Source organism: Cyprinodon tularosa, unplaced genomic scaffold (genome assembly GCF_016077235.1).
Source record: "Cyprinodon tularosa strain WSP-4 unplaced genomic scaffold, ASM1607723v1 ctg33, whole genome shotgun sequence".
In the NCBI taxonomy this organism is placed as follows: Eukaryota; Metazoa; Chordata; class Actinopteri; order Cyprinodontiformes; family Cyprinodontidae; genus Cyprinodon; species Cyprinodon tularosa.
The window spans coordinates 558,989-584,573 of NW_024039041.1; the positions used below are offsets into that span (position 1 = coordinate 558,989).

At 37.5% G+C, this 25,585-nt stretch overlaps 1 protein-coding gene across 1 annotated transcript; it reads right to left on the reverse strand.

Annotated features, from left to right (window-relative positions):
• Nucleotides 1-5,451: 5,451 nt before the first annotated feature.
• dlec1 (DLEC1 cilia and flagella associated protein) lies at nucleotides 5,452-23,702 on the reverse strand. Its single transcript, XM_038293665.1, has 38 exons — nucleotides 23,509-23,702; nucleotides 23,290-23,427; nucleotides 22,859-23,009; nucleotides 22,014-22,127; nucleotides 21,756-21,901; nucleotides 20,999-21,192; nucleotides 19,188-19,272; nucleotides 19,022-19,109; nucleotides 18,630-18,803; nucleotides 18,417-18,553; nucleotides 17,111-17,203; nucleotides 16,788-16,878; nucleotides 14,993-15,155; nucleotides 13,720-13,912; nucleotides 13,571-13,641; nucleotides 13,297-13,456; nucleotides 13,107-13,203; nucleotides 12,873-13,003; nucleotides 12,636-12,797; nucleotides 12,408-12,538; nucleotides 11,386-11,536; nucleotides 10,564-10,680; nucleotides 10,356-10,477; nucleotides 10,083-10,268; nucleotides 9,937-10,004; nucleotides 9,713-9,864; nucleotides 9,529-9,644; nucleotides 9,376-9,446; nucleotides 7,709-7,926; nucleotides 7,543-7,635; nucleotides 7,330-7,452; nucleotides 7,135-7,226; nucleotides 6,890-6,977; nucleotides 6,627-6,806; nucleotides 6,385-6,543; nucleotides 6,160-6,310; nucleotides 5,972-6,083; nucleotides 5,452-5,863 (listed from the first exon to the last, which is right to left on the reverse strand). Exons 1-38 carry the CDS (start codon nucleotides 23,572-23,574, stop codon nucleotides 5,761-5,763), a joined length of 4,887 nt encoding a protein of 1,628 aa, XP_038149593.1. The 5' UTR covers nucleotides 23,575-23,702; the 3' UTR covers nucleotides 5,452-5,760.
• Between the last annotated feature and the right edge of the window lie 1,883 nt (nucleotides 23,703-25,585).

The following is a 25,585-nucleotide window of genomic DNA, read 5'->3' on the forward strand; positions in this document are numbered from 1 at the left end:
GTTTCTTTTTCTGAAAGAAAACTGTTATGGATGGCATATGTTCAATTGTACGTTTCTGCTTTGTTTCCTTTCTGTTCTTTCTTTTCATTTTTACTTTAAACCAGAATCTCTGCTTTTTTGAAAACTTTGAAATGAAAAGTAAAAAAAATAAGTTCTTCTTCTTCTTTAAATTTTTATGGCAGATAGCAAAAACGTTAGGTCAGCATTACCGCCCCAAAAAAAAAAAAAAAATTCTGTTATACAATTTAATCTGTTTCAAAAACTGAAGTATAGCATAATATCCAAGGGCGTAGGTTTGATTTGAACTTTGGTGGGGACACTATTGGTCTGGTGTCATTGGTGCTGCAATATGCGTGCCCTTTTTTATGCTCGATGTGAGCATCCGTACTGATAAGACGAATTCATTGTTAAAAGAGAAAAGCATCATTTTGCTACATTAATAAAAAATTGTATAATCACTACACTCATTAGATGCTGTTTATCAATGTTTGAAGTATCACTGGCTCTGATGAATGTGGAATTAGGACTGTTTTCCACTTTGTAAATGGTTTCATTTGCATGACTAATAGAGAAGGTAAATACAGTATTTTCTTTTGAAGATATACAATTGTGCAGAGTTAAACCCCACTCTTATATTTTACCTACTATGCTCTCTCTGTATCAAGCAAAAATAATACATTCATTAAAATATTAACTTCACTATAAAAGTTGAACATCTGGGCTCTAGTTACTCTGTATAGCCCATTTCATGTATTTTATCTAGGGCTGAAAAAATTTATCGTATTAATTTATTATTTCAATAATCGTCAACTAATTTAGTATGTGATTAATCATTAACTGGAGAATGGAGACTATAAAACATAATATAAATGTAAAATAAATGTCCCTTTCCCCTATAGAGCAATCAACTTAGATCAGTAATTATACCAAAATTGTAAAAATACAATATATATATATAAGATTAAAAAAAAAATTTTGTCTGTCAATATTCTCCATCCAGAACTCCTCATGTGGAAATATTTTAGTTTCACCTGGTTTATTTAGACATCACCTGAAGCACTGAAGGGCAGCTGCTTCACCTACAAGCTGCCCTGCATCATTATTACTGGATATCTGTGTTTCCTATAATCATATAATGTATAAGTGCAATTTTAATAGTGAAGGATTAAATGTTACACAACCTTTTATCATTGTCCTATATTGCTTACTGTCTGACTGTTTAAATAGCTCCTTACTGTATGTCTATTTTCTTTTTTAGTGGAATCATTTACAAACACAACACTAAGAGTGAGCCTAAGTGTATTCAAATATAAAATAATTTTTAACAATTATAAAAGACAATATAACACTATCTTATCTGTAATTTAACATTATCCAAAATAAACACCCAGATTCAAGCATTTTTACCAGACATTAATGTTTGTACTAATTTACTTAGACTGTGTGGAAATCTATGTAAGATAAAATCAATGTTTATATTCTTCATTTGTTTGTTATTGTCTTTATCCTATTTCTAGAAGTATAAATAGTCAATAAAATAGAACTATTATTATGTGGAACCCTAATTATGCTTTTTAAATGAAAAACAGCAGATGATTAGCCACCATTTCTTGTTGTTGTACTCTATAAGAGAAATAACGCCTGCTAATAATTATACCTGAACTTTCTCAAAGAGTCATAAAAAATGAAAACAGTAATAGCAACTAAATATTGGGAAAAAGGAAACCCTCACATTTTCTTTTTTAGTTGGCTGTGGATAAGAATCGAACAGCCTTTATTTGCCCATTTTGTGTCTTCAGAAATCCTGGCTGACTCAGAATATTTCGCTTTATAAAAGAAAAAAAAAAGGTTTTTGTTTTTTAGTGTACACGATATTCATTTTTTTTAATTGGGACTTGTTTTGTAGCCTAATATTTATTGTAGTAACCGCTGCATTCTAGTGTGAATACATTTTCAATTTTGTGCTCCAAGCACGCCAGGACTAGAAAACAGCCAATCAGAGAGAGAGAAGGCGGAACCTAAGGCAGTACAACCAATGAGAGTGGAGTTAAACAGTGCAGCACAGCGCTGCGCTGCTACGTGAAAGGGACAGGATAGAGCAGGCAGAGGAGCTGCGAGAGGAAAAGAAGCCTCTGCTGCAACAACTACTGCTGTAAATTATAAACATGTTGCTCACATCCAATTATTGGTAGGGACAATTAGGTCGGTTCAAAACTTTGGTAGGGACATGTCCCTATGGTCCCTATGCAAACCTACGCCCATGATAATATCCACTGCTTCCTGATTCCTTTAGCAGTAAATCAACAATGTCAACTTTCATTTTCATATTACTAAGCTTCCTAATTAACTTGTTTCTCGGAATCTAATATTTTCTACAACTCAAAATAAAATGTTCCACTGTCTCATCTTCCTCACAGTCACATTTCCCTGTCTGATGTTTCCCTATTAAAAATAATGACCTATTCAATCCTGTGTGTCCTATTGTAAGTCATGAAATAATTATCTCTTCTCTTCTGTTCCTTTCTGTTCTTCTCAGTTGTCCAATTCTCTTTTGGATTCCTTCCTTTCTTTTCTTCTTCCCATAACTTCTTTTTGGTTGTGCCCTTTATTTCTGTCATACTGAAACTAACATTAATATATATCCTTACCTTATTTGTACTTTCCTTAGCCATCTTAGTAAGTTTCATAAGATCCTTCAAAAAACACCTCAGTTGACCTCCTGCTGCCATTATTTTTATCAGTAGTTTTATGATTTAAACAGAATTGTGATGGTGAAAAAAATGGTACAATAAAATTAAAAACTATATATATATACCGGTATATATATATATATATATATATATATATATATATATATATATAAAGTAAGATTAAGGAATGAATCCATTATTTATAACTTATACTGCACAGGGTAAGTAAATTAATTTTACTAGACGATTGTTAAAATCTTTGCAAAACCTGTATTTATTACAAATTTTTAATGCATTTATTGCATTTTAATGTTACATTTACTTTACAAAAGTAGATAAACAGACAAATGAATTAATCAATGCTTTAATTGAATTGTTATCGATTTAAATATTTCATTTCTGGTTATTTCGTGGTGACTTTTCAGAGCAAACATTTTATTCTTGTGGATAATATAAAGGCAAAAAAAATAACATAAGAGAAGTAATTTTTTAGTGTACATATTTCTGCTAATTATACCATCTCATTTCACAGGAAATTGGACAAATATTAGATTTGCGCAAAATGAAAATGTGCAAATATTTACATCTATGTATAGTAGACATAGATGTAAATAAAAAATATTGTATTTATGATTATTTTAAGGTGTCTGTGCTTAATGCTATAGTTTTAGCTGAATTTTTTAAAGTCTGCTTCTCTCACTAATTTACTGAGGGTTTATGGGATCTAGCATTCAAATACATATTTTAAATAAAAATTTGAAATGCAAAAGGAGACCTCTGTGAGAACATAGTTTAATTGGATATTATTGTGTCTTTGCTTTTCCTATTTAGTAAAATGATACTAGGTTTATAATTCTTCACTGATTTCAAAGAAATTATGCATTTCAGCATTTCAACTTTTATTGCATTTGAGGTAGACTGTTATTTTCTCAGGCACACAGCTAATATTCGTTGCAGTACAGGGCAGCAGAAGTCTCTGATGGGGAAGCAGTTATACAGTCTAAGTTGTTTGACTTCAGTACAAGAGCAGGCATACTCCCATATTTTACCACAAACACTTGATGATGGGATTACATCATGCTGCACTTCTTAACCTCATCGTCTCTGACTTTAGTTTGTCCCACATAGTTTTTTTTCTATCATTTCTATTAAATGTCCACCTTTTTTTTTTGTTTTTCAGAACTGCTTGAGTGCAGTGAATATCAACTGGACATTTGCATGACTCAGGGTCATTGCAGATGTCCGTACTGCTCAACAGTTCTAGAGATAAGCAGTCATTCCTCACCAAACTAGTCTGTGTGTGTGCCTATACGTAAGTGTAAACACAAATTTCTTCATCTCTGGGATTCCCTAACAACAAGAGAGAACTCTCTGTCCTCTCTTAAGAAGACATTTTTAGTGTTTCTTTTTTTTCTTGCTGGCAACACTTCCATGTTTTTTTTCCAGAGTAATAAAATCACCTCTAATTGTTTCCTGTCTTTGCAAACTATTTAATCTGCACTTAGCAGAACTCAAATATCAGCTGCAACATTCTGCATGGGTTTTGTGGATAAAGCCATAGTGCTAACATAAACATAACGATGTCCGGTCAAACGCAGCATATATAAATACCTGATCACTAATTTATAAAACCTGGGATGTGCAAATGGAAATGTTAGCATGTGCATGTCTATCTTTCCAGCTTATATCATTATGCTTAGCTAACTAGGTCTTGTTGGAAAACCTTCTTCATCCCTGGCAGATAAAGGGCAGCTGGAATCTCTGAAAACTCTCAAGGCCTTAGGTACGGAAGTCATTTAAGAGAAATAAGACTTTAAAATGTGAAGACTGAGCTTAAAAGATACATTTAATTTATATTTTAATAACATCTATGCAGGGCTTTTTTTTCTTACTGTGTTACTTTGCCTTGCAGTTTATTCATCTGTTCTGAACCATCAGGTTAATCCCATGCATTTCACCAAAATGAAATGCATGGGATTAAGTTGGTTATTTTAATTCCAAATTATAAATCAAAATGTATATTTCCGATCAACAGCTCTCCAACTGAAATGGTATTTATATTATCCAATTTAGGCTTCAGCTACCAGATCTTTTCATTTGATTTGTTCACATATTGGTGCCTAAAGCTCATTCTTCAAATATTTTGGAAATAATAACATTAATTAGTTGCACATGAGATTATAAAAAAGTGACTTTTCTGGTGTTAAAATCAATCCATCAGTCTTGGTTCTCTCTGACAAACGTCGATCTGCAGGTTGGGATTTTCTGAGAAAGCAATGCTTTACTTCTTTTAGATCTCCATGAAAAGCAGAAGACTCGCTTCCATAATCCTCTACCAGTGGTTATGAGAAGCTCTTGCAATTCCGTGGGAGAATTTGGAGTTTCTTTAGTGTGACAGGACTCTTGGGCATGATGACAGTTGGCTTAACATCCTCAGTTTCCAAACCATGAAAATGCTGATTTCTTCTGAGACCTCTTTAAATCCCTCTTTGAACTCATAAACTAGTTTTTTTCTTGGAAAGTTTTTCAGTATCACCATGGTGTTGAATGCTTAACAACACAACTTTATTGTCATTTACCAGAACAATCTCACATGAGCCTGAACATAATTATTTTTTTGGTGTTTGAGATCCAAGCAGAGAAAAACATTTTCCTGATTTAATTACAGTTTTTAATCCACTAAATGTATCTTCATGCTTTCTGTCTTTGGTTCCAAACTGTTTATTACCTGCAGTAAAAACCAGTCAGGTCATGTTTGTTTTATGATGCTCTATTTCCGTCTCTTTTAAATTTCTGTCCTTTTCTTTCTCAGGCAAGCAAAGCAAATGATCACCCAAAGTTTGGCCCAGGTATATAACATCTATCAAGTTTATGTAATCTAAAATTGTTAAATAAGAAGCACCTAACTGATACTATGGATCAATCTTTAAAGACATTTAAGAAATATCACTTGCATGTTTTGCTTCAGAAAAGATGTTACTGTTAACTTATTGTAACACATTTATTTATATTCCAACAAAGTAACATTTAGCTTTTAACCGTGTTGACCCACAGACATGCACTTTGACCTTTAGACACCCTCAAAGGATCCTGCTCCCTGGAGCTGCAGAGTGAGGGGCATCTTCACCAGAGGAGATTGGATAACCACCAGCGCCATGAACTCTTTGTCTTGGCTGAAACACACACACAGAGGCAGCTAGATAACAAACATGGATATTATGTGTTTCTTTAATGCTAATATGTGTTTTTAACATATGTGTATTTCCAGAGTTGTCTGCTACCTTGGAGTGAAGCTAATCTCCAGACACTGGCTCCAGGAGCTTCTCAAGTCTTTTTTGGATTGGAGAAACCCAGAGTTCGGTGTCAACTCAAATACATGAGGGTCATCTGACTCTAAACCCGATGAGAGATTCAGTTAGGGCTCATATGCTCGTTAAGTGCTCATAAAAGCACATATATGTGCTCTTACTTATAATGGATTTCCAGGAGGTGTTTGCTCCATGGCAGTAGAGCTTTATCATTTTGGTCTGTATTTGTCCAACACAACAAATCCCGAAGTTTAGGAGGTCAGTGGAGACACTAAGAGTAGGTAGATCCAGGTGGGCACACAGAGGGACCTTCTGTTTAAGGGAAATGCATAGGTTAAGCTAAAAAATGTCAAAGAATGAAGCTTAGCTCTAAAGGTGCCGCTGACCTGCAGAGTGTTGTTACTATGTTGGATAAGGAGGTTTTGCAGGAATCTCAGCTTCTGACCACTTTCATTGTGAATCAGCTTCACTCCAAGAGAAGGGTCTTCATCTGTCTGCTTTGAAAGGTCCAGCAGTGGCAGAGAACAATGAAAGGCCACCTTCACCTGGCATGACAGAAGTAGGAACGATTACTGGGGGGAAAAAAGGGACAGCCTCATAAAAGAGTCTGAGCTACTCCTCATCTCACCTTCATGCTCAGTTGAGGATGAAGCACCGACTGCTGAATGTGAAGAGTAGGCGGAGTGAGAACTTCGGAATGTGTCAGAACTGAAAATGGAGGCCGTGTCTCCAGTTGGAAACATAAAGGCATCTCTGTGGTGTTTCTCAGCTGAAAGCTCTTCGTAACACTAAATTCACCGACCACAACCTGCAAGATAGATCAGCAGTAGACACAGAAACAGTTAACTGCCTAAAAATCAGCACATTATGTATGTGGTGAGGATTCCAAACCTCCTTATCTGATTCAGCCATCAGTAAATCACCGGCAGAGGCATTAAAGTACAGCACCCCGCCGTCCTCCTTCATCTGCACCATCAGCCTGCAAGCAAAGAGAGTCTGAGAAGATTTGTAGCCTCCATAGGCCACCTCTGGGCTCCTTTTTCCCCTAACATCAGCTTATTTTAATTTAGGAAACATAAATTGAGACATGCATGAAAGATCTGCAGGACATAAATAGTATGAAGGTGAATGCTTACATCGGCCGAATGGTTGCTTGTAGATCCAATCTGAAAGGCTGTAAATCCAAACCCTGCTTCCTTCTGACTTTACCTGGGATGCAAACTGCCTTCTGTAGCAAACAGAGAAACACAAGTTTCCAAAGTACAGTTTTTTTTTTATTTTTATGATTTTAGTATCGAAAAGTGTTTGTTTTCTTAAACCAGTCATGTCACCTCAGAGTTTAGGCTCATGAAACCGAACGCCACCCCAACACATCTGGACTCAAATGCAGACTCTGAGAGATTCAAAGGAGTGAAAGACACATGGATGCTTTCCCTTCCCTTCGCTGGAATCCCCTTAAGTTTCACACATTAAAGAAGAGCCTTGTTAATAGTAGAGAAAAACGCAATTTTAAAGAGTAAATGCAAAAAAGAAAAATACTTTACAGTTTGTTTTGGTGTAATACAGTATGGGGAATCTGCAGGATGGAGACAGTGTCCTTCCTCTTCTTCAGTTGCAAACTCCCTCTCTTTCTCACCCTGATGCATTGATAGAGACACTACATATACGTACACTCCTGACCAAGAGGCATTCTTGGTTTGATATACTCACAGTAACACTTTGAAGAGACAAGCGTGTTCCCTCATATGCAGGGTTATGATTCTTCTTAGAGTCTGTGGGAACATTTTTGTTGAATTTTCCAAATGCTCCATCCAGCTCATTACCGTCGGCGTCCTTTAGAGGGATGCAGTCTTGATGAGTCACCACAACATCTACTGGTTTATGGTTGTTCTCCTCGATATTATAAGTCTCCCAGTTCATGAGAATATCTAACGAAACACAAATCATAGGTCAGGGTCAGCGTTTTTAGGAGCTCTGCATATTTAGTCATTTTCTAGAAGAAGCTGAATACTTTTTGTGACTCCAATTTCAAATTTCCAAGAATGGATAAACAGCCTTTAGAGGTTCCAATGGCGTAACTATCGGTAAGCAGTTGCTTAGGGGCCCCCGACCTCTTAGGGGCCCCTTCACTGACAGCTGGTTGGCCCCCTACGCAATTGTGGAGTAGGACGTCTCTTTGCAGATGTAATGGTGCAAAAAATTCCTCTCAAACCCACCTGACACCAGATTGACTGACCGGCACTTATTCATATCCACATGGCAGATTTCAACAGGATGGTGAGCCGTTTTAAACACGACAGCAAAGCAGACAGTGGTACTTTGAATTACTATGTTAATAACTGTGTATAGTTCATTAGACAAGTATTTTATTTTTTACATTACGACTTGGAATTATGGGTAACCCAGAGCTTAGATTAAAACCATAACCGTTACGTATGATGTGTTAGCGACGATGGATACCAAAAAGAGGTACATAAGCTGATTCCAGGAAAGAAAAAGGAAAGAAGAGCTGCTGGAAGAACGGAAAAAAATGTCCTAAAATAAAAACATTCTTTCAAAGAATCAAAGACGGAGAGGAGGACGTTGCTGCTACAGTGAGTAAAGATTGCGACCAGGGGATGAATGGAGAGAGTGTGGGTGAGGAGGGGGGCTGTGAAGCTGAAGGTAGCCCGATAAGACTCATTTTACAACAGAATATACTAAAGTATATCCATATCAAGTTTGGGTGAAGAATGTATATGTAATGGTGTATGTGTGGGGCACATTTTGGGTCGGTTGTCTACGGGGTGGGGGGGGGGGGGGGGGGGTAGGGGGATCTTACATCTATATGCAGCATGTTGTTTGGGAGAAAACAACACTTAATATAAATCAGAACACATCTTCTACTCAGAGAAACATGGAGGTGGCATTAACACTGTACAAATGTATTTTGTTCGTCAAAAACAGGGAATCTAAAGAATACCTGCTAGAAGAGTCAAAATACTGTAATAATATGTTGGTTTACAATCCACCAGGACAGCAGCCCTAAGAATTCAGCCAGAGCTACAATAGAGACGCTTCAGACTGAAGCATGTTGATTTGTTAGAACGGCTCAAAGACCAGAACTAGATCTGAATGAAATAGAGTATTTTAGTATTTTACATTTTTTGAAAATTAATCCTTAACATTTCTTCTGTTTAACTGTTATGGACAAATTTGTTGTGGTCAATCACATAAAATTCAATAAAAGACCTTGATATTCACAGTTATAATGTTATAAAATTAGTTTAGGGAGTATGATGAGTTTTTCTCGAACTGCAATGAATAAAAAAATCCTACATTTTCTTGACAGGAGGTAAACATTTAAGTTCTAAACCAATTTGCCAACAACCACTTACCAAACATGGACGGATTATTGATGCGGAGAAGTTTAGAAACCGTGTCTCCTCCTGACTGGTGGGTGCCAAAGCTTTTCAAACATGAAGCAGAATATTCAATCATTAACAGGATTACAAACAGGGGTCATCTTAACCTAAGGATGTGTAACAGACTATATGATTGGTCCCTGATGCTGGTCATCTGGTCGGGGACCAGTCATTTGGAAGTAGAGTGGGCAGCCCTTCACAGTCATCTTAATGGAAATAGGCATTGGCTCAAGGTCTCCGACCTGCAGACAAGATTAGATCTAAGTCATTTTATACAAGAGCGAATAAATCATCTGATCCTTAGCCACACCTTGCATATGAGCTGATCTCTGTATTCCCCCCACATGTCGCTGTAGGCTGTCACATCCACTGTCTTGGTTTCAAATGGTCCCAGCTGCCCTGAATCTGGTGACACCAGGAAGGCTGCCCCTTTTCCATGAGCCAGAAGGCCGCTCACAAACTCTGGTCATAGAAAAACAACCTTAGATTTGTTTCCAAATTCTAGGCATTTAAGAAAACATATAAATATGACACCTTCATTTGCTTTCGCTTCTACTTTTTTCAGTTTAGCAAAGTGAAGTGGAGTCTTTGCATGTGTGGGTCTGTAAAAAAGATGAAAGCTCTGTTACAGTTCAGTTCAGTTATGACAAGCCTAACTCAGTTAGAGCAGACTTTTTGACCTTTTCTCTAACGAGCTGTTTGCCGCTGAGATATTGCAGTCGAAGAACTCTGGCTTTATGGTGAAATCTGCTGGGATGATGCTTTCATTCTTTATCAGGAGTTGTTTAGTCACTGCTTTCCTCAAATGGACGTCTTCTCCAAAGTCAAGCATAAGCACAGAATGATTTTCATCATTTCCTCTGTGACTAAAATTGAAAAAAATATATATTTATTAGTACATGAAAATGCAAAAAGTGTACACTTTTGGAGATTTCTTGATCCAAAGTGGTAACCTGATGCCAGGCAGTGAGTAGGAAACAGAAAGTGTCTTGGGTTGGGATGTCATAATTCCAAGAATAAGTGGAAAGTTCATCCCTTGAACCTCACAGAGAGCAGCCACGTCAGCCAGCTCCAACTAGAAAGATACAACAAATGAAGGTAGGCGTGCCACAAATGAAAAAAAAAAGATAATCTAATTAAACGATTACTGGCAATGCTTACATCGGTGTGAGATGTGAAACTGACAGTGATCTCCATGGTGGCACTGGGTCCCAAAGTACCAGAGGACGGCTCAAAGCTGGCTGTACAAAGCGCAGCCTGTTTACCCTGAAGCTGTGCCTGTCAGGGGAAAGTCAGGGTGTCCCAATCTACAGAGTCCTGATCAAGGTATTTTTATAGCTGACTAAATTTAACTGTTGATCTCTGTTGTGGGAATACTCTATGATTTCATCAGTCATAGCCTAAGTAAACAAGAGATTTTAAAGACCCATCAAAAGACAAAAAAAAAAAAAAAGAAAGAAGAAATCTGTAAGGAGGAAACTCTTTTCATAAGGCTGTCCCTTTCAAAAATTCCCTCTGGGACAAGCACCGGTCACCATCCACACTGCAAAAAACATCTGGAAATAAGTAAAAAATGTGTTAAATTAAGTGTATTCACCCTTAATTTGAGCAGGTAAATAAGATGATCTACCAATTGAATTAGTATTTTTACTCCTAAACTAAGATAATTAGATCATATATGCCTGAAATAAGACAAAGCAATAGTTAAAGTAAATTGTCTTGCTCCATTGGCAAAGTTTCTCACCTACCTTCTCAATTCAAGAAAAAATGCACTTAATTTGAGAAAAAATTACTTATTTAGATTTTCATTTTTTTGCAGTGCAGGAAACATGTCTGACTCAGACATCCCATGTTTTTCATGAACTAAACTACATAATTATCCAAAAGAAACCTTTAGAGATTATGAATGACAGTCATGCGCGTTATTGACACTGTGGGATTCAGTGGGCTGATCAAGAGGCATTTAATAGCAGCCGGACATACCTTCCAGTTAAACTGTGATGGCAGCAGAGTCTGGTTGAAAAGTGTTATGTTACCATTTGTGGGAACTCCGATGTAAAGATCAGAAAAGAGCAGCTTGTGGTTTAAAAGGCACACCTGAGGGGACTGCACATCTGCTCTGATGCACAAGTGACTGTTAGGAACATATTGGGAGAGAAACAGTCTGTGAACAAATTTGCAGAAGCTGGAAACTGAAAACTACCATTCATATTTTGTCAGAGCTGACATGACAACAGCTGCAGAGAAAAAGAAAGATTGATTTTTAAGTAGACAAACCAGCTATCTAACTATAATGGTCCTCAAACAGCTCATGTTTGGAGGAGCACTTCCAGGCTTATGAGACAGAAAATGCTGAGAACATGTAAAAAAAAAATTCAGAAACTTTTCACTTTTATCATGTTGCAGAATTCATCAAAATACAAAATTCGATTAAAGGAAAAAACAAACAAAAAAATAGAATTGTGCACGTTTGTAAATTAACATTTTGAATTGGTCTTCTAGACGTTTTACCAGTAATAAGCTACAGTAGATTTGAAATAAAGCTCAAAGGTCCTAATAATATTTTCCTATGAGTTTTGGCAAATTAGATGTTCTTACCAATTTAGCTGTAAATCTGAAGATAAAGAAGGACTTCAATTATCAGCTTCATAGCAAGTGCAAATCAACTAAAAAATGGCTTGATCAGACAAAAATAGAAAATTTGGAGGACTTTAACCAAAATCTGGAACGAAAAAATCCACCATAGTTTTATTAATATCATTAAGCCAAAACATGGCTACTGAAAGTTTCCTGCTAGAGATCAGAAATTTGAAATTAAATCCAAAGATGTAAAAGTTAATAGCATTTCATTCCACTTATTTATCTACGTATTCATTTTTTAAATTTTGAATTATTTGCTTTAGGATTATAGGATACAACCTTAAAGGGAAAAAAGTTTGCAAATGTATATTTGCCTCAACTTTATATCTTATTTGTATAGGTGATGGTTAGACCTCTGTACTTACAACCCAGTTCCAGCTTCCACCGTCAGCTCCACCTCTGAATCAAACATCTGGCAGATACCTGAGCTGAAGGACAGCTCCACACTACAAGAAGCAAAAGGAGGCAGCACCCCACAACACGGCTCCATCAAGACCTGGGTATAAATACAGACATTGATTTAATTAAAAATAAAACACTGTCTTCTTTAATATTTATATGCTTGACTTTTCAGCTTTGTTACTGCAAAATACCTGAGTGCCTCTGTGCGTCGGCTCATCGGTAACCTTTTCCCTAAGCGTCCAGCTGGCCTTTACAGGGGTAGTATTGGTGAGTATGAGTGTGGTCTGAGCTGACTCCCCGAGCCTCACAAGACCAAAGTCCACCCAGGGAACATTGGTCGTCACTGCAGGACCCTATTTAAGATTAAATCATTTAAAAACAAAATATTATAATGGTGGAGCACTAATCTAGATGTTGTTGAATCTTACCTTAAAGGAAACCTCTACAGGTAACTTGAGAGGTTCAGGTTGATGCGGTATGTTGCAAACCAAGCTGGTTTCAACCTTGCCTGGTTTCCCTCCAGTAATGACCAGAGCGAAATCAAAACACTCATTCTCTTCTGAAAGGACGAAAGAAAGACAAAAACAAAGAAAGATAGAAAGAAAAACAAAATGCCAATTTGTGTCCTTTAGAGTGAAGTGTCTTCATAATATGCAGTGCACCTATTCTCCCAGCAGATGGCTCTACTTTAACAACATGGCCATCACTGTTAAACATCTGCCATTGAAACATTATGAAAGTTTTGCTGTAATTCCAAATCTGAAACACAAAAAGCATAAAATAAATAGAAACCAAACCTGCTTTTTAAAACTGAATTAAAAAGTACATTTGTTAATTACTCTCTTTATCAACCTTAAACTGCTTGCGAATGGTGGTGTAAATAAAATTTTCTCCGGGGACTAAGATGGCACTGGGCTCCAGAAGGATGCAGTATGGCTCTGTTGACCCTTTGACCTCTATCTCCATAATGGTCACATTGCTCATCTTGGAGCCAGTCTGCACAGGAAGGACACTGTTTCCCACAAAAAAAGACATAATTAGGTGGAAAAAACTGAATAAAGAGACATTACTAATGTATTGTTAATGTATTTTGGGATTCTATTAATTTATTAAAACATTCCTTCACCTGTTTGACTCTTGTTGAAACAAGGGTACATCCCCCAGGACCAAGTGAAAGACACTGTGATAATCCTTCAACTTGGAAAAGTACAAACATTGTTTTAAAATAAAGCGTTTATCCATCTGGTTCTCTCTGTAATCCATTTGGTTGCATACCTCTTTTGGACTGAAGGTTAGGAGAAACTCTTGGACTTGACAGGGACTTAGGAGGCCTGTTGCAGGGCTCATGTGGAAAACATCATCCTTGTCAGGAGGGAGGTGGACACGGGATGGCTCAAGAATTTCCCCAGGAAGAACAGGATGCAGGTTATGTTTCAAGATTTGCCAGTGGAAAGACAGCTCCAAGTGACTTTGACAAAATGAGAGAAGGTCACATAGTTTTTTTTTTAATTGAGCTTCAATGACGTTATTTACTCAACTCCAACTAGGAAGAACAGAGCACTAGAAAGTGCCACAAAGCCACAAAGACACATATCTGTAAATCTTATAAGTGTTGTTTGGACAAGAGTAGAGCTTTCTAGTGGTCTGTCAGATTCGATCTACAAGTATTAACAGGCTTTTTAAATGCGTTATTCATCCATGCTACAACATTAAGTCCAGCTTGCATTTATATTCAGCCACATTTGCTCTCGAAAGTTAAATGACTTGTCAGCAATTAGATCTTTGTTGATCAGACAGAGAAGTGTATATAAAATCTTTTGAAAAGAAAAAAGGAAAAAAGAACTGCCTCAAACCAACCAAGACAGGTCCACTGACCCAAACAGACAGATCAAGCATGGAGATTATCAAAAGATGGCTCTCTGTAGGGGGAGCAAAGACCCACAGTACAGAACTCCTCATATCTGAAGAAATCTGAGTGTTCAACGGCAGTGAAGCCCTGTTAGTAGTGAAAATAATGATAAAAGTATCCCTATGATAGGGCATGGTGGTGGCAGCATTATACTGTGGATATATATATTTTTTTCTTTAGAAGGAACTGCAGTAAAGTTAGACAACTACTATTTATTGGACCAAGTTTAACCTATCAGACTAAGCAAAATGCTTGTGAAAATAGATGTAGAATCAGTAAAAGGTGGCCATAAAAAGTCTGTTTTTTAGTCATTAGCTTCTGACAGCTCTACTAGAACCAATCAATGAGAAAGACAAACAACTGGTGGTTAATTGCCTTGCCCAAAGACACAGGAAGCAGTAGAAAGCTTGATTAAACTGGCAACTTTCAGATTGCAAGGCAACCTCCCCTTCTAACTGAGACCCCCCAAAGCTAGAAGGCTGAGTGTTAATCCACCTATAAGTCTTTAGGTTGGTATTTTAAAATGATTACCTCCACTTCAACATAGCACATTGCCTATAATAAAATATAAATACTTTAGGACTATAGTATTTTTTATTTTTGTTGTTGTACACTGAGAGGTAGTTAAGTCAGGCTTACGCATTGTTCCTGAGGACGAGTCTCTTCTGTTGGACAGAGTGAGGGTTGCATGTGGGGAAATGAACAGAGTTCTCTCCAGTGATGTTGTGCGCCTCTCCATCCTTGAAGGGCTTGTTTTCTTCAAATACAGACACAAGTTCTTTTCCAAGCATTTGGCCCTCACCTAAGAAACCCAAACACGTTATAGGACCTAAGAAAAAAGAATAGACCTGGGGTCTAATTTGTCAAGTCAGCGTGTGTGACTTGCAACATGCCAACTCCAAACCTTTACATAGACTCAAAGTGGAAATGGCAGCAGAGGCGGTGCGATGGATAACTGAAGCCAGATTAAGTCCTGATAGATTTTCAACATTACTTTCTATTAAACATTAATCAAAGTAAAGTAAAAGTAAAACAAATTCATCAGAAGTCATCAAAAACACCATAAATGTGAGGATTGTTGAAATAAATAAAACAAGTATTATCAGTAGTGATGGATGCTGCTCGGTTGGAGAAAGTTGAACATTACAGTTTCCTGACCCATAATAACGGCTGGTTTATTAGCCAATCAGATGCCCTAAAGAATTGTTATTGGGTCTATCTGCTGAACTGGGCTCAGTGTTGAAGAGTAGCTGGTTGCATGGTACTAAAGAAAATAACTAAATATAAGAGTTGCTTGAAAGTCGCAGAGAAATGGACACGGCTTCATTGCACAGTTCATTAAAGATCCAAGATAACTCATCATCTATAGAGAGATTATGAACCCTCTAAGTTAAATAAGCGGATATAGCCAAACATTATTTGCCATTAGTATAATGAAGATACCTTAGTGGGTTGCTGATTTATTTTTTGTTATTTTAGTTTTCTATTTTATTAATTAATTACAGCTTTTAATCATTCTGTATTTCCTGTCTGATCATTTTTCAATCATTCAGATTTCCCCACCTATATATAGACTTCTTCCTTTTATTAGTCACACCAGTAGTGTCAATATCAAATTTATTTATCAGACTCTCCGCCTCACTCCACATCATCCATCCATCCATCCATCCATCCATCCATCCATCCATCCATCCATCCATCCATCCATCCATCCATCCATCCATCCATCCATCCATCCATCCATCCATCCATCCATCCATCCATCCATCCATCCATTTTCTGTCACGCTTATCCAAAGAGGAATAAGCATGGTGCCTATCTCCAGCTGTCTACGGGCAAGAGCCGGGGTACTGCCTGGACAGGTCGCCAGTCCATAGCAGGAAAACACAAAGATAAACAGGGACAAACAACCATTCACACACACATTCACAGCTAAGGAGAATTTAGAGAAGCCAATTAACCTAACAGTCATGTTTTTGGACTATGGGAGGAAGCTGGGTTACCCGGAAAGAACCCATGCATGTTCATGGAGAACATGCAAACTCCTTGCAGAAAAATCAGGGCCGGGAATCAAATCCGGATCTTCTTGCTGTAAGGCAGCTGTGCTACCCACTGCTCACTCCACAATCACATCTAATTCTACATGTACTGTATGTCTATATTTTTTTTTTTTTTTTGCTGTCTTCCCTGTGCTTCCGTTGGTTACCATGAAATAGCACCGATCAGCCTCCTTATTTACATATTCATAGTGTATGAGCTTTGTATGGCCCAAGTGTGTGCACAGGTGGGATTTATCAATAAAATCTGCTTGTTTCTAAGGTATGGTAGATCTAAAATATCTTTTGCACAGCCAAATCTTTAGTTCCCACACAAAATTTGATAAATTAGACCCCAGGGGAGAAACGTCCTTGTTTGTCTTTCTTTGAACACTCACCCTCAACAGATATGTCTTTCACCTGGCAGTTGTCACAGACCATGGTGAACAGCTGACCACACCTCCCCTGAGTGGTTGGAAAGAAAACAACCTGCAACCCATGCAAAAAAGGTCATTTAAAACAAAAGGCGCCTCTTTGCATTCAGGTTCTGATATATGCTGTTTATGCAATTATCGAAAACAAGTAAGTTTACTAAAGTCTCTTTATATTTCAATACAGAGCAAGCACAAGGTGGTTGTCCCCAAATACAAAGCAGGCAAACTTAAAACATGATAAACAAACTGCTCTTATTTTAATGTACAAATTCAGAGAGAAATGCTACCTCCACCCGTGTGGTTTCTCCCGGCTGCAGGGTAAACAAAGAGGGGCCCACTGCAAAGGGGGGCTGCTCAGAATAGTATGTTGTTGCCAGGGACTAAAAAAGAAAAAAAATATGTTACGTTATATGTTACGTTAAAATATGTTATGTTATATTTACCTATATTAATAAAATCGAGAAAAAACAACCTCTAATAAGATAATTCTTTATTGTAGCAACAGAAATAAATCTATCCTTAATTTGAGTAGTGAAGAGAGGAAACCCAGATTTCCACATTTTTTACACCCTCAGCAAATTCAATAAAATAAATCTAACTGAGCTTTCTTTAATTAAAAATGTCAATCAAGTGAGCATGTTTTAATCAATAATCAAGTCCTTCCATGTTTTAATGGGGAGTAATCATCGTGTGGTCTAATAAACATGTACTTTTTTTAAACAATTATCTAAAATGGAAAAGGCAGGAGTAACTCTAATCCGAATTAGGCAGATTTATCATTGAGTCCTGAGGATAATTTCTATCTCTGTTGTCATATCAGACATGTTCTCTAATGTGGAAACAGGACCTTACAGTGCTTACAGTTTTCTACCTTCTGCTACTTAAAACCTGAATGATGTCTCCAAATACATGCATGACAAGATACGCCTGGAAAGGTCATTTAGGGACAAGCTGTGTCCCAAAGGCACAGAGAACAACTACTGTAGCTGCCATAGCTGGCTTTATTTTTTTTATACTTGAATGTTGCAGCTCACTTTATTGCATTTGTACATTTAAAATTTATGCTTACTTTTAGCTTATATAGTTTTTTTTTTACTCCTATCACTGCTGATATAGTGGAAATTTCACCACTAAAAGACTAAATATGGGGTCCTAAGGCTGTAACCCAGCGAGCAAAATTGGTTGAAAAGACAATAAAAAAACCCCACATGGTTCATATCCAAATGAACTTTAGCTGAAAAGTGAAGTAAAAAGCTGCAATATTGAGATTGTTGAAAAGACATTGTAAATTGGGTTTTCAACTTTTTTTCAGCATGTATTATTGGTTTTAAGTGGGAAAAATCAGACCGACCAAACACAGCCCTATTTTCAACAACTACCGGTATTTCTGTACTAAATCAAGACTGACTATAATGGACCAGATTTAGCCTAAAAGACCAACTTCTAAATGAAATCTGGTTTCTGGGGAGCAAAGACAAAACTAAAACCCACACCTCACAGAAAAGTTTTATTTCACCTTTTGATAATTTAACTACAAGTAAACCACAACAACAAAAAAATAAGAGTAAATAGTTTCAGTTATACAAATTTTACCCTGAGGTTTGAGGCTGGCCATTGGTCCTTGGCAATGATGCAAAAATCCCCAGGACTGAGTCCAACATTTTGGCAGCGGAGCTCAACAATTTTTACCCCTCCAACCAGACAGTGTCCGCAGTCCACAACTCTGGGCACTGCAAAACAGATAGGATACGGTGTTTGCAAGCTTTGGTAGTTGAAATAACCTTGGATGAGTATAGTGATGCTTACAGGTGAGAACAGGAGGAGGCCTATGTGCCTTGATTGGCACTTTTAAAGGCTGCTCAGAATCAGTTTCCACCATTATAAAATCCTCATAGTCCCCCAAGGAGTCTGGAGTAAAGCGCAGTGTATATTTACAGCTCAACCCTGGAGCAATGATGCCTCCATCACTGGGGAATCTTCCTGCAAACACACGCTCTGTACTTAAATAACAGTTTATTCAGTTAGGAGCAACTGAAGCTTGAAATCATTTGGTATTTATAACAGAGGTATATGGCTAGATTAACTCACAGTCCAGCTTCTATACCAAAGTGGAGAGCTAACAGATATGAACATTAATTTAGGACTAGATGTTGCCCAGCTGCAACAAAGCAAAGTAATCAGGCCTTAAAGTGACTCACCCCCGTTGATAGAGAAGTATGAAGTGGTAGGAGGGATGACTCTGACATGGCGGCTTGTGGAAGTCACGTTTTGCAGCTTCAGAGTAGACTGATGCAAAATGGGAATATGTTACTCATCATTACATTTTCTTCTAGATTCTGACTGGTTTTAGTCACCTCAACATACCTCATAGACCTGTCCAAGACTGTATTCAGTAAAAGAAATCACTGATGGCTTTGCCTGGAAAACTGGGGCAGGCGCATTGCCGGAGCTTTGAGAAGGTATAAAAAAGAAGAGCAAAAGCAGAATTAAACAGCAAATCTTTACCCCAGATACGAAGTTAGAGTTTATCGTTAGATATTTACTAATCAGAACTTTTTGACCTGCTGATAAGGATCTTTGTCAACACTAAATACTGAACTCTTAAAATAAGAAGAAACAAAAAGACAGCCTTTACATCCAGAATGAGCATCTCAAATAGTTTTGAGTTTAATTACATTTGTCAATTTTAGAGCATTTGTGCTGCGACAATTAATGGCTGAAAAGTTTTGGATGTAAAACCATGCTTAGTTAGTCTTCTTGTTATCTTATCTGTACAGAATAATATATAATGTAATAGAAAAGTCAGTTAAATAAATTATTACGGCTGAAACAATGAATCTTATTAATAATGCTTAATCGATTATTGAAATTATCGTCAACTAATTTAGTAATTCAGTAATCATTAACCAGGGTATAGAGACTGTAAAACCTGCCTTTATCTGAGACAGCAACCCACTTAGAGCGTTAATTATACCAAAATTGTAAAAATTATACATAAAATTTTTGCATTTAAGATAAAAAAAAAATATAGATTTCGTCTGTCAATATGCTCTATCCAGAACTTCTCAAGTGGAAAACTTTTAGATTCAACTAGTTTAATTTAGTAAAAAAATTTTTTTAGGGAATGTTTTGCTATCCGATTATTAATTGATAAATCAAAAAAAGAATTGACAGATTAATCAATTTGCAAAAAGATAGCTAGTTGCAGCTTTATAAATAATCATTAGTTCTTTGGTTCCTGGGTGTGCTCTGAAAATCAGTTTATGTTCTCAGTACTTTTATTATCAAGGGATAAATATCTTTAAATATTTGCTAATAATTGCCACCAAAGTAAGATTTAAATTATATTTTTCTTAACAGGCAGATAAAATATTCCTAGATTAAAGGTAACATATTTTCCCACCAAAAACATCATACACAGAATTCTTCCCTTTTTGAAAATCTCACATCTGCAGCCTGAACACAATAAAAACACAGCTTCCTTGTGATCAAAACATTCTAGGTTTTTCCATGAAGCTTGTATCCTCTCCTCATGCATGCATAGGTTCTGTGTGGACTCTGTCCTTCTCCCACAGTCCGGAAAGATCCTCCTAAATTGCCCTTAAAACTGTGAAAGTGTCTAAGCAATGGTATTTGCCCTGTGTGCCTCCATCTGTCCATCTGTCTTAGATGCTTTGACCTTTTGTCCATCTACCACTAGAGATAGCCAGGAGCACTCTACTCTGCATTGATAAGCATAGTTTGTAGAGATGAGTATAAGTGGAAAATAAAAACCCTAACAGATGGCTTATATTTCAGCTGTTTTTCTCCTGACAATGTTTGTGTTTCTCAGCTGTGTAAAGAAACTGTACACTTGATGAATATAATGTTGCTGCCGAACGGATTGGAAGTGGTAAAAGAGATGGATGATGATATGAAACCCAGTGTGGTTTTCACCCCCCTATGCTTCAGACTCTGTGGTCACTTTGTAGAGCATAAGGTTTCAGCTTACACACACCTGTTGAGGTACAGTGGCTGTTCAACTATTTACTCTGAGCTAAAAAGACACGCATGTTTCATGTCAATATTGATCAGGGGCTTCCATAGTTCACTGTAATAAATTGTTTGCCAAATGTTGTGCACCTGAGTAAAATGTAAAATCTAGATTTCTTTTCAATGTGAACTTTTTCTAATACCTTTGAATCTCTGAGCTTCTCCCATCACGTTCCTTCTTTGCTTTGGCTTTGGGTGAGATATGCAATGTTCCTCTCTGCTGTGCATTGGAGGGATTTCTCAAAAAACTTTTTTGTTTAAAACTCTGAAGTTTCTCCCAGCCCTCTGCCTGGTCCTTGGCACTAGACTGTCCCATCCACTTTGGCCTGGGTTTGATCTGTTAGAAACAAATCAAACATATTGTGCCTGAAGCTTCTTTTTGACATTTTGTCAAATTAAAACCATGGAATAGTTTAAAGATATACTCATGGGAAAAAAGTATTCAACTGTTCCCCCTAGTTAAATAAACGGAGATTGATGGATTTCACTAAGTCGGCACATTTATTCATAGAGAACAGTTCATCATACAGCCCTTATGGCACAGCATTCTGCCCTGTTCTGCATGACCACCATTCGTTCCTCCTTACTGTACTTACAACAATGGAAAAGTAGTCAGAGTCAAAACACATTACAGACACTTTGGTTAACAGTAACATGTTATGAATAAAGAAAGAATCTGGTTTGTTATGGGAAGAAGCTATGTCTGGTCAACAAACACCATCCTGCCGAGAACTGTGTGGCCTTCAAGGTGAAACAGACTGAGTGAAAACATTTATAGTGAGTAAATAGGATAAATTAATATATAATAGAAGAGGAATCAAAATTTTCCGACAACAGTGATAGACAAAAACAAAACATAATCACATTAATGTAATGTATAACAAAAATAAAAAGGGTTACCTCTTTATTGGTTCTCTTCATTTGTTGTGCATCTGAACTTGATTCAAATGTAAGCCTTTCATCCAACTCATCTATTTCCACAATTTTCTTTGGAGAATTTTTTAGTGTATTTCTATCATGCTGAGGCTCCCGGTATAAGTGCATCCCTGTGCATGATGTAAGGGGGATTAACAAAACTGTTTGTTACTGTTGAAGAAATTTTAAGGTAAAGGTAGTCAACCTATCAATAAGATCCTAAATGTCACTGGCATCACACACCTGCAGCTGGTTCTCTAGCTTGTGGTTTCTGGGTATCTAAGTATTCTCCAGGCGAGATCAGGTTGTTTCTTTTGAAAAGATCATCATCAACACACCAGCAGTAGGTGGATTTAGCTGAAAGTAAACACCAAAAGCAAGAGCCATTTTAATATAATTACTGATATACCGTTTTTTGAACACATTTTTTCATGGTTCATGGTGTGCTTCTGCAAGGTGAACAATACTCCTATTCAAGGGTGTTCTATTTTACTTACAGCCGTCCTTTCTGATCAGATTCCAAACAACTTTTAAACAAAAGCATCACCATAGCATGATTCTGACACCATCATACATAACATTTATATTTATTAACTCTGTATTCAGGTTCTAAATTAATCAAGCATTCATCCATCCATTTTCTGACACACTTTATCCCAAGTGGGGTCACGAGGGGTATTGCTGTCTATCTCCAGCTGTCTACGGGTGAGAGGCGGGGTACACCCTGGACAGGTTACCATTCCATCGCAGGGCAACACAGAGACAAACCACCTTTCACATACACACTCACACCTAAGGAGAATTTAGAGAAGCCAATTAACCTGACAGTCATGATTTTGGACAGAGAGAACCCACACATGTTCAGGGAGAACACGCAAGCTCCATGCAGAAAGACCCCAGACCAGGAATTGAACCTGTGACCTTCTTGTTGCAAGGCAAGAAGCAGCAGAGCTACCCACTGCCCCACTGTGCAGCCATAATCAAGAATTACAATTCAGTGGAGCTAAAATGAAAAAACAAAAAACAGAATGTCTAAAAAAATTTGATTTGTATGACATAATATTTTGAAGACTATACATATAATTTACCTATAGGTTGATGATCACAAGCATCTTTAAAGTCTGCCTTCAACCTCTCACATTCCAGGCTTTCTTTGGCTGCAGCTCGGGCTCTGGCCTGAACCATGTGAGTCTTCACCAGCTCAGCCTCTTTTAGACGCTCCTCATATTCACAACGAGTCTATAATCAATAAGAGTAAATTAAAATAGGTAGGTAGGTAGGTAGGAAGGAAGGCAGGCAGGCAGGCAGGCAGGCAGGCAGGCAGGCAGGAAGGAAGGAAGGAAGGAAGGAAGGAAGGAAGGAAGGAAGGAAGGAAGGAAGGAAGGAAGGAAGGAAGGAAGGAAGGAAGGAAGGAAGGAAGGAAGGAAGGAAGGAAGGAAGGAAGGAAGGAAGGAAGGAAGAAAAATTAGAGAAATCTTTCATTTTGTCATACTCCTTATAATAACAGCTGTCTGCTTACCTCCCAGAGCTCTTTAACATATGTATCATGATAACTGCTTATGTCTGCGTTTGTTTGGATGCGGTTGAAGGGCAGCGTCTTCCCCATGTCCTTACTGTAAACATCCTTGAAAACGCTTGCTAATACATGAGAAATGTCCTAGAATCAAGAATGAGGAAAATTTTCATATAGAAACTCAAGGATTTTTCACACCTCTAAATTAAAACGCGTTTATCTTACTTGTGAGGTTCCTGCCGCAGGTCTGGAACTCTCCACACAGGGCTCAACAAATTCATTTTCCGACATGTTTCCTTTGTGAAAGTCACACACACGGAACCTTTCGTGACCACATCACAAAGAAAAGAACAGCATATGTATGAGATTTAACACCAAATATTTTCACCAAATCCCGCTGAGCTTGTCGGTAAAGTTTGTGGTTGCCTGGCAACAACAGGTGGTCGCAACGGATACGAAAACACCGCGATTGTGATGGTAGATTTAAAGAAGACCTTTGGCAACAGATAAATAAAGATATATGACATCACCAGGAAATATAAATATTTGTACGCATGAGGTTTCACAGTAGGCTAACAGCATGACGTCTGTAACAAAGCAGGTAAACAGAGCTATCATAAAACATAAACAAGACAATTCAATTAAGTTTTTTTATATAGCGCCATTTCAGAACACATCTTACCTCAAGGCACTTTAAAGAGACAGTTCAACTAGATAAATACAGCCAGATTGGTTCAATTTTTTTTTTTTTAGAAAAGATTTATAGAGGAAAAAATAATAGAAATGAAAAAACGAAAAAAAAACAACAAGGAAACAAATACACAAACAATAAATCTCTATGGATATAGGACACAGTGGGTAGCACTGCTTCCTGGAAGCAAGAAGGTTCTGAGTTTGATTCCCGGTCTGGGGTCTTTCTGCATGGAGTTTGCATGTTCTCCCTGTGCATGCGTGGGTTCTCTCTGGGTACTCCGGCTTCCTCCCACAGTCCAAAAACATGACTGTTAATTGGCATATCTAAATTGCCCTTATGTGTGAGTGTACCTCCATGTGTGCATAGTTATGTCTCTGTGTTGCCTAGGCTATACCCTTCCTTTCATCTAAAGACTCCTGGAAATAGGCATCCTCCAAGTCTCCTGATGTACTGGCTGGTTTTCTCCCTACAGCAAACCTTCTTGCCACAGCCCGCATTGATGTACCATCCTGGAAGACCTGCAATACCTGAACTGTGTGGGTTGTTTAGTCCGTCTCATGCTACCATGAGTGTGAAAGTACCACCACCATTCAGAAGTGACCAAAATAGCCAGAAAGCATACATACAGAGAAGTGGCCTGTGATCCCCACCTTCAGAACCTTTATTGAGTGTGTCTTGCTGATTGCCAATAATTTCCACCTGATGAATATTCAATTTGCACAACAGTATGTGCAAATCGTTGTTGCTTGCTAAGTGGACAGTTTGATTTCACAGAACTTTTATTAAATAACAATTATATTGTTCTGTATGCTTCCGTCTCCTTGAAACCCAGAGGGGATCGGCAGATGGCCGCTCACACTGAGCCTGTTTCTGCTGGAGGTTTCTTCAAAGTAAAAGGGAGTTTTCCCTCTCAACTGTCGCTACATGCATGCTTGGTGTAAAGGGGTTGCTTTCGAGTCAATGAGTCATTGCAATTAATTGATTTTCCTTAGGTAGAAAACTTTGAGCCAGTCTGACTGCATGTATGATCTGCTTAAATTGTCTCTGTTGGCGCTATATAAATAAACAGAGTTGAATGGGCTCTATGCACATCTCCACTACTTCCTGAGCTTAACGCAGCTCTTTTGTATCCTGTCTTTCATTACTGGATGAACTGAGGTAAGACAAACCTGACCATCTAGTAGAAAAAGACAGGAAATAAAAGAGCTGCCTTAAGTTAAGGGAGTAGTGGAGTTGTGCATAGAGCCATTGAATTGCAATTAAATTGTTGTTTACATTATCTTTTGAGCAGTACACTTCAGCTGCCTTGCCTACTATTTGTGGTCAGAGAGCTGATTGCATGGCAGCTTTTCTTATATCAGTCTGTCCCAGGGCCACTGTGGCTACAGTATAATTTAGTTTACCACCATCAGCGTGTGTATAGGTGACTGACTCAATGTTGTGTAAAGCTCTATTAATTTGATAAAGTGTAGGAGGTTGATAAATGTAGAGAAAGGAAATGTTCAGAATAGATTAGGATCTCGATAGACAATAAGTTATCTTTTATAGATCCAGATTTAAATATAAAAAATAAGAGTACGGATAAATGGGTAGTGTGAAAAAGTATAA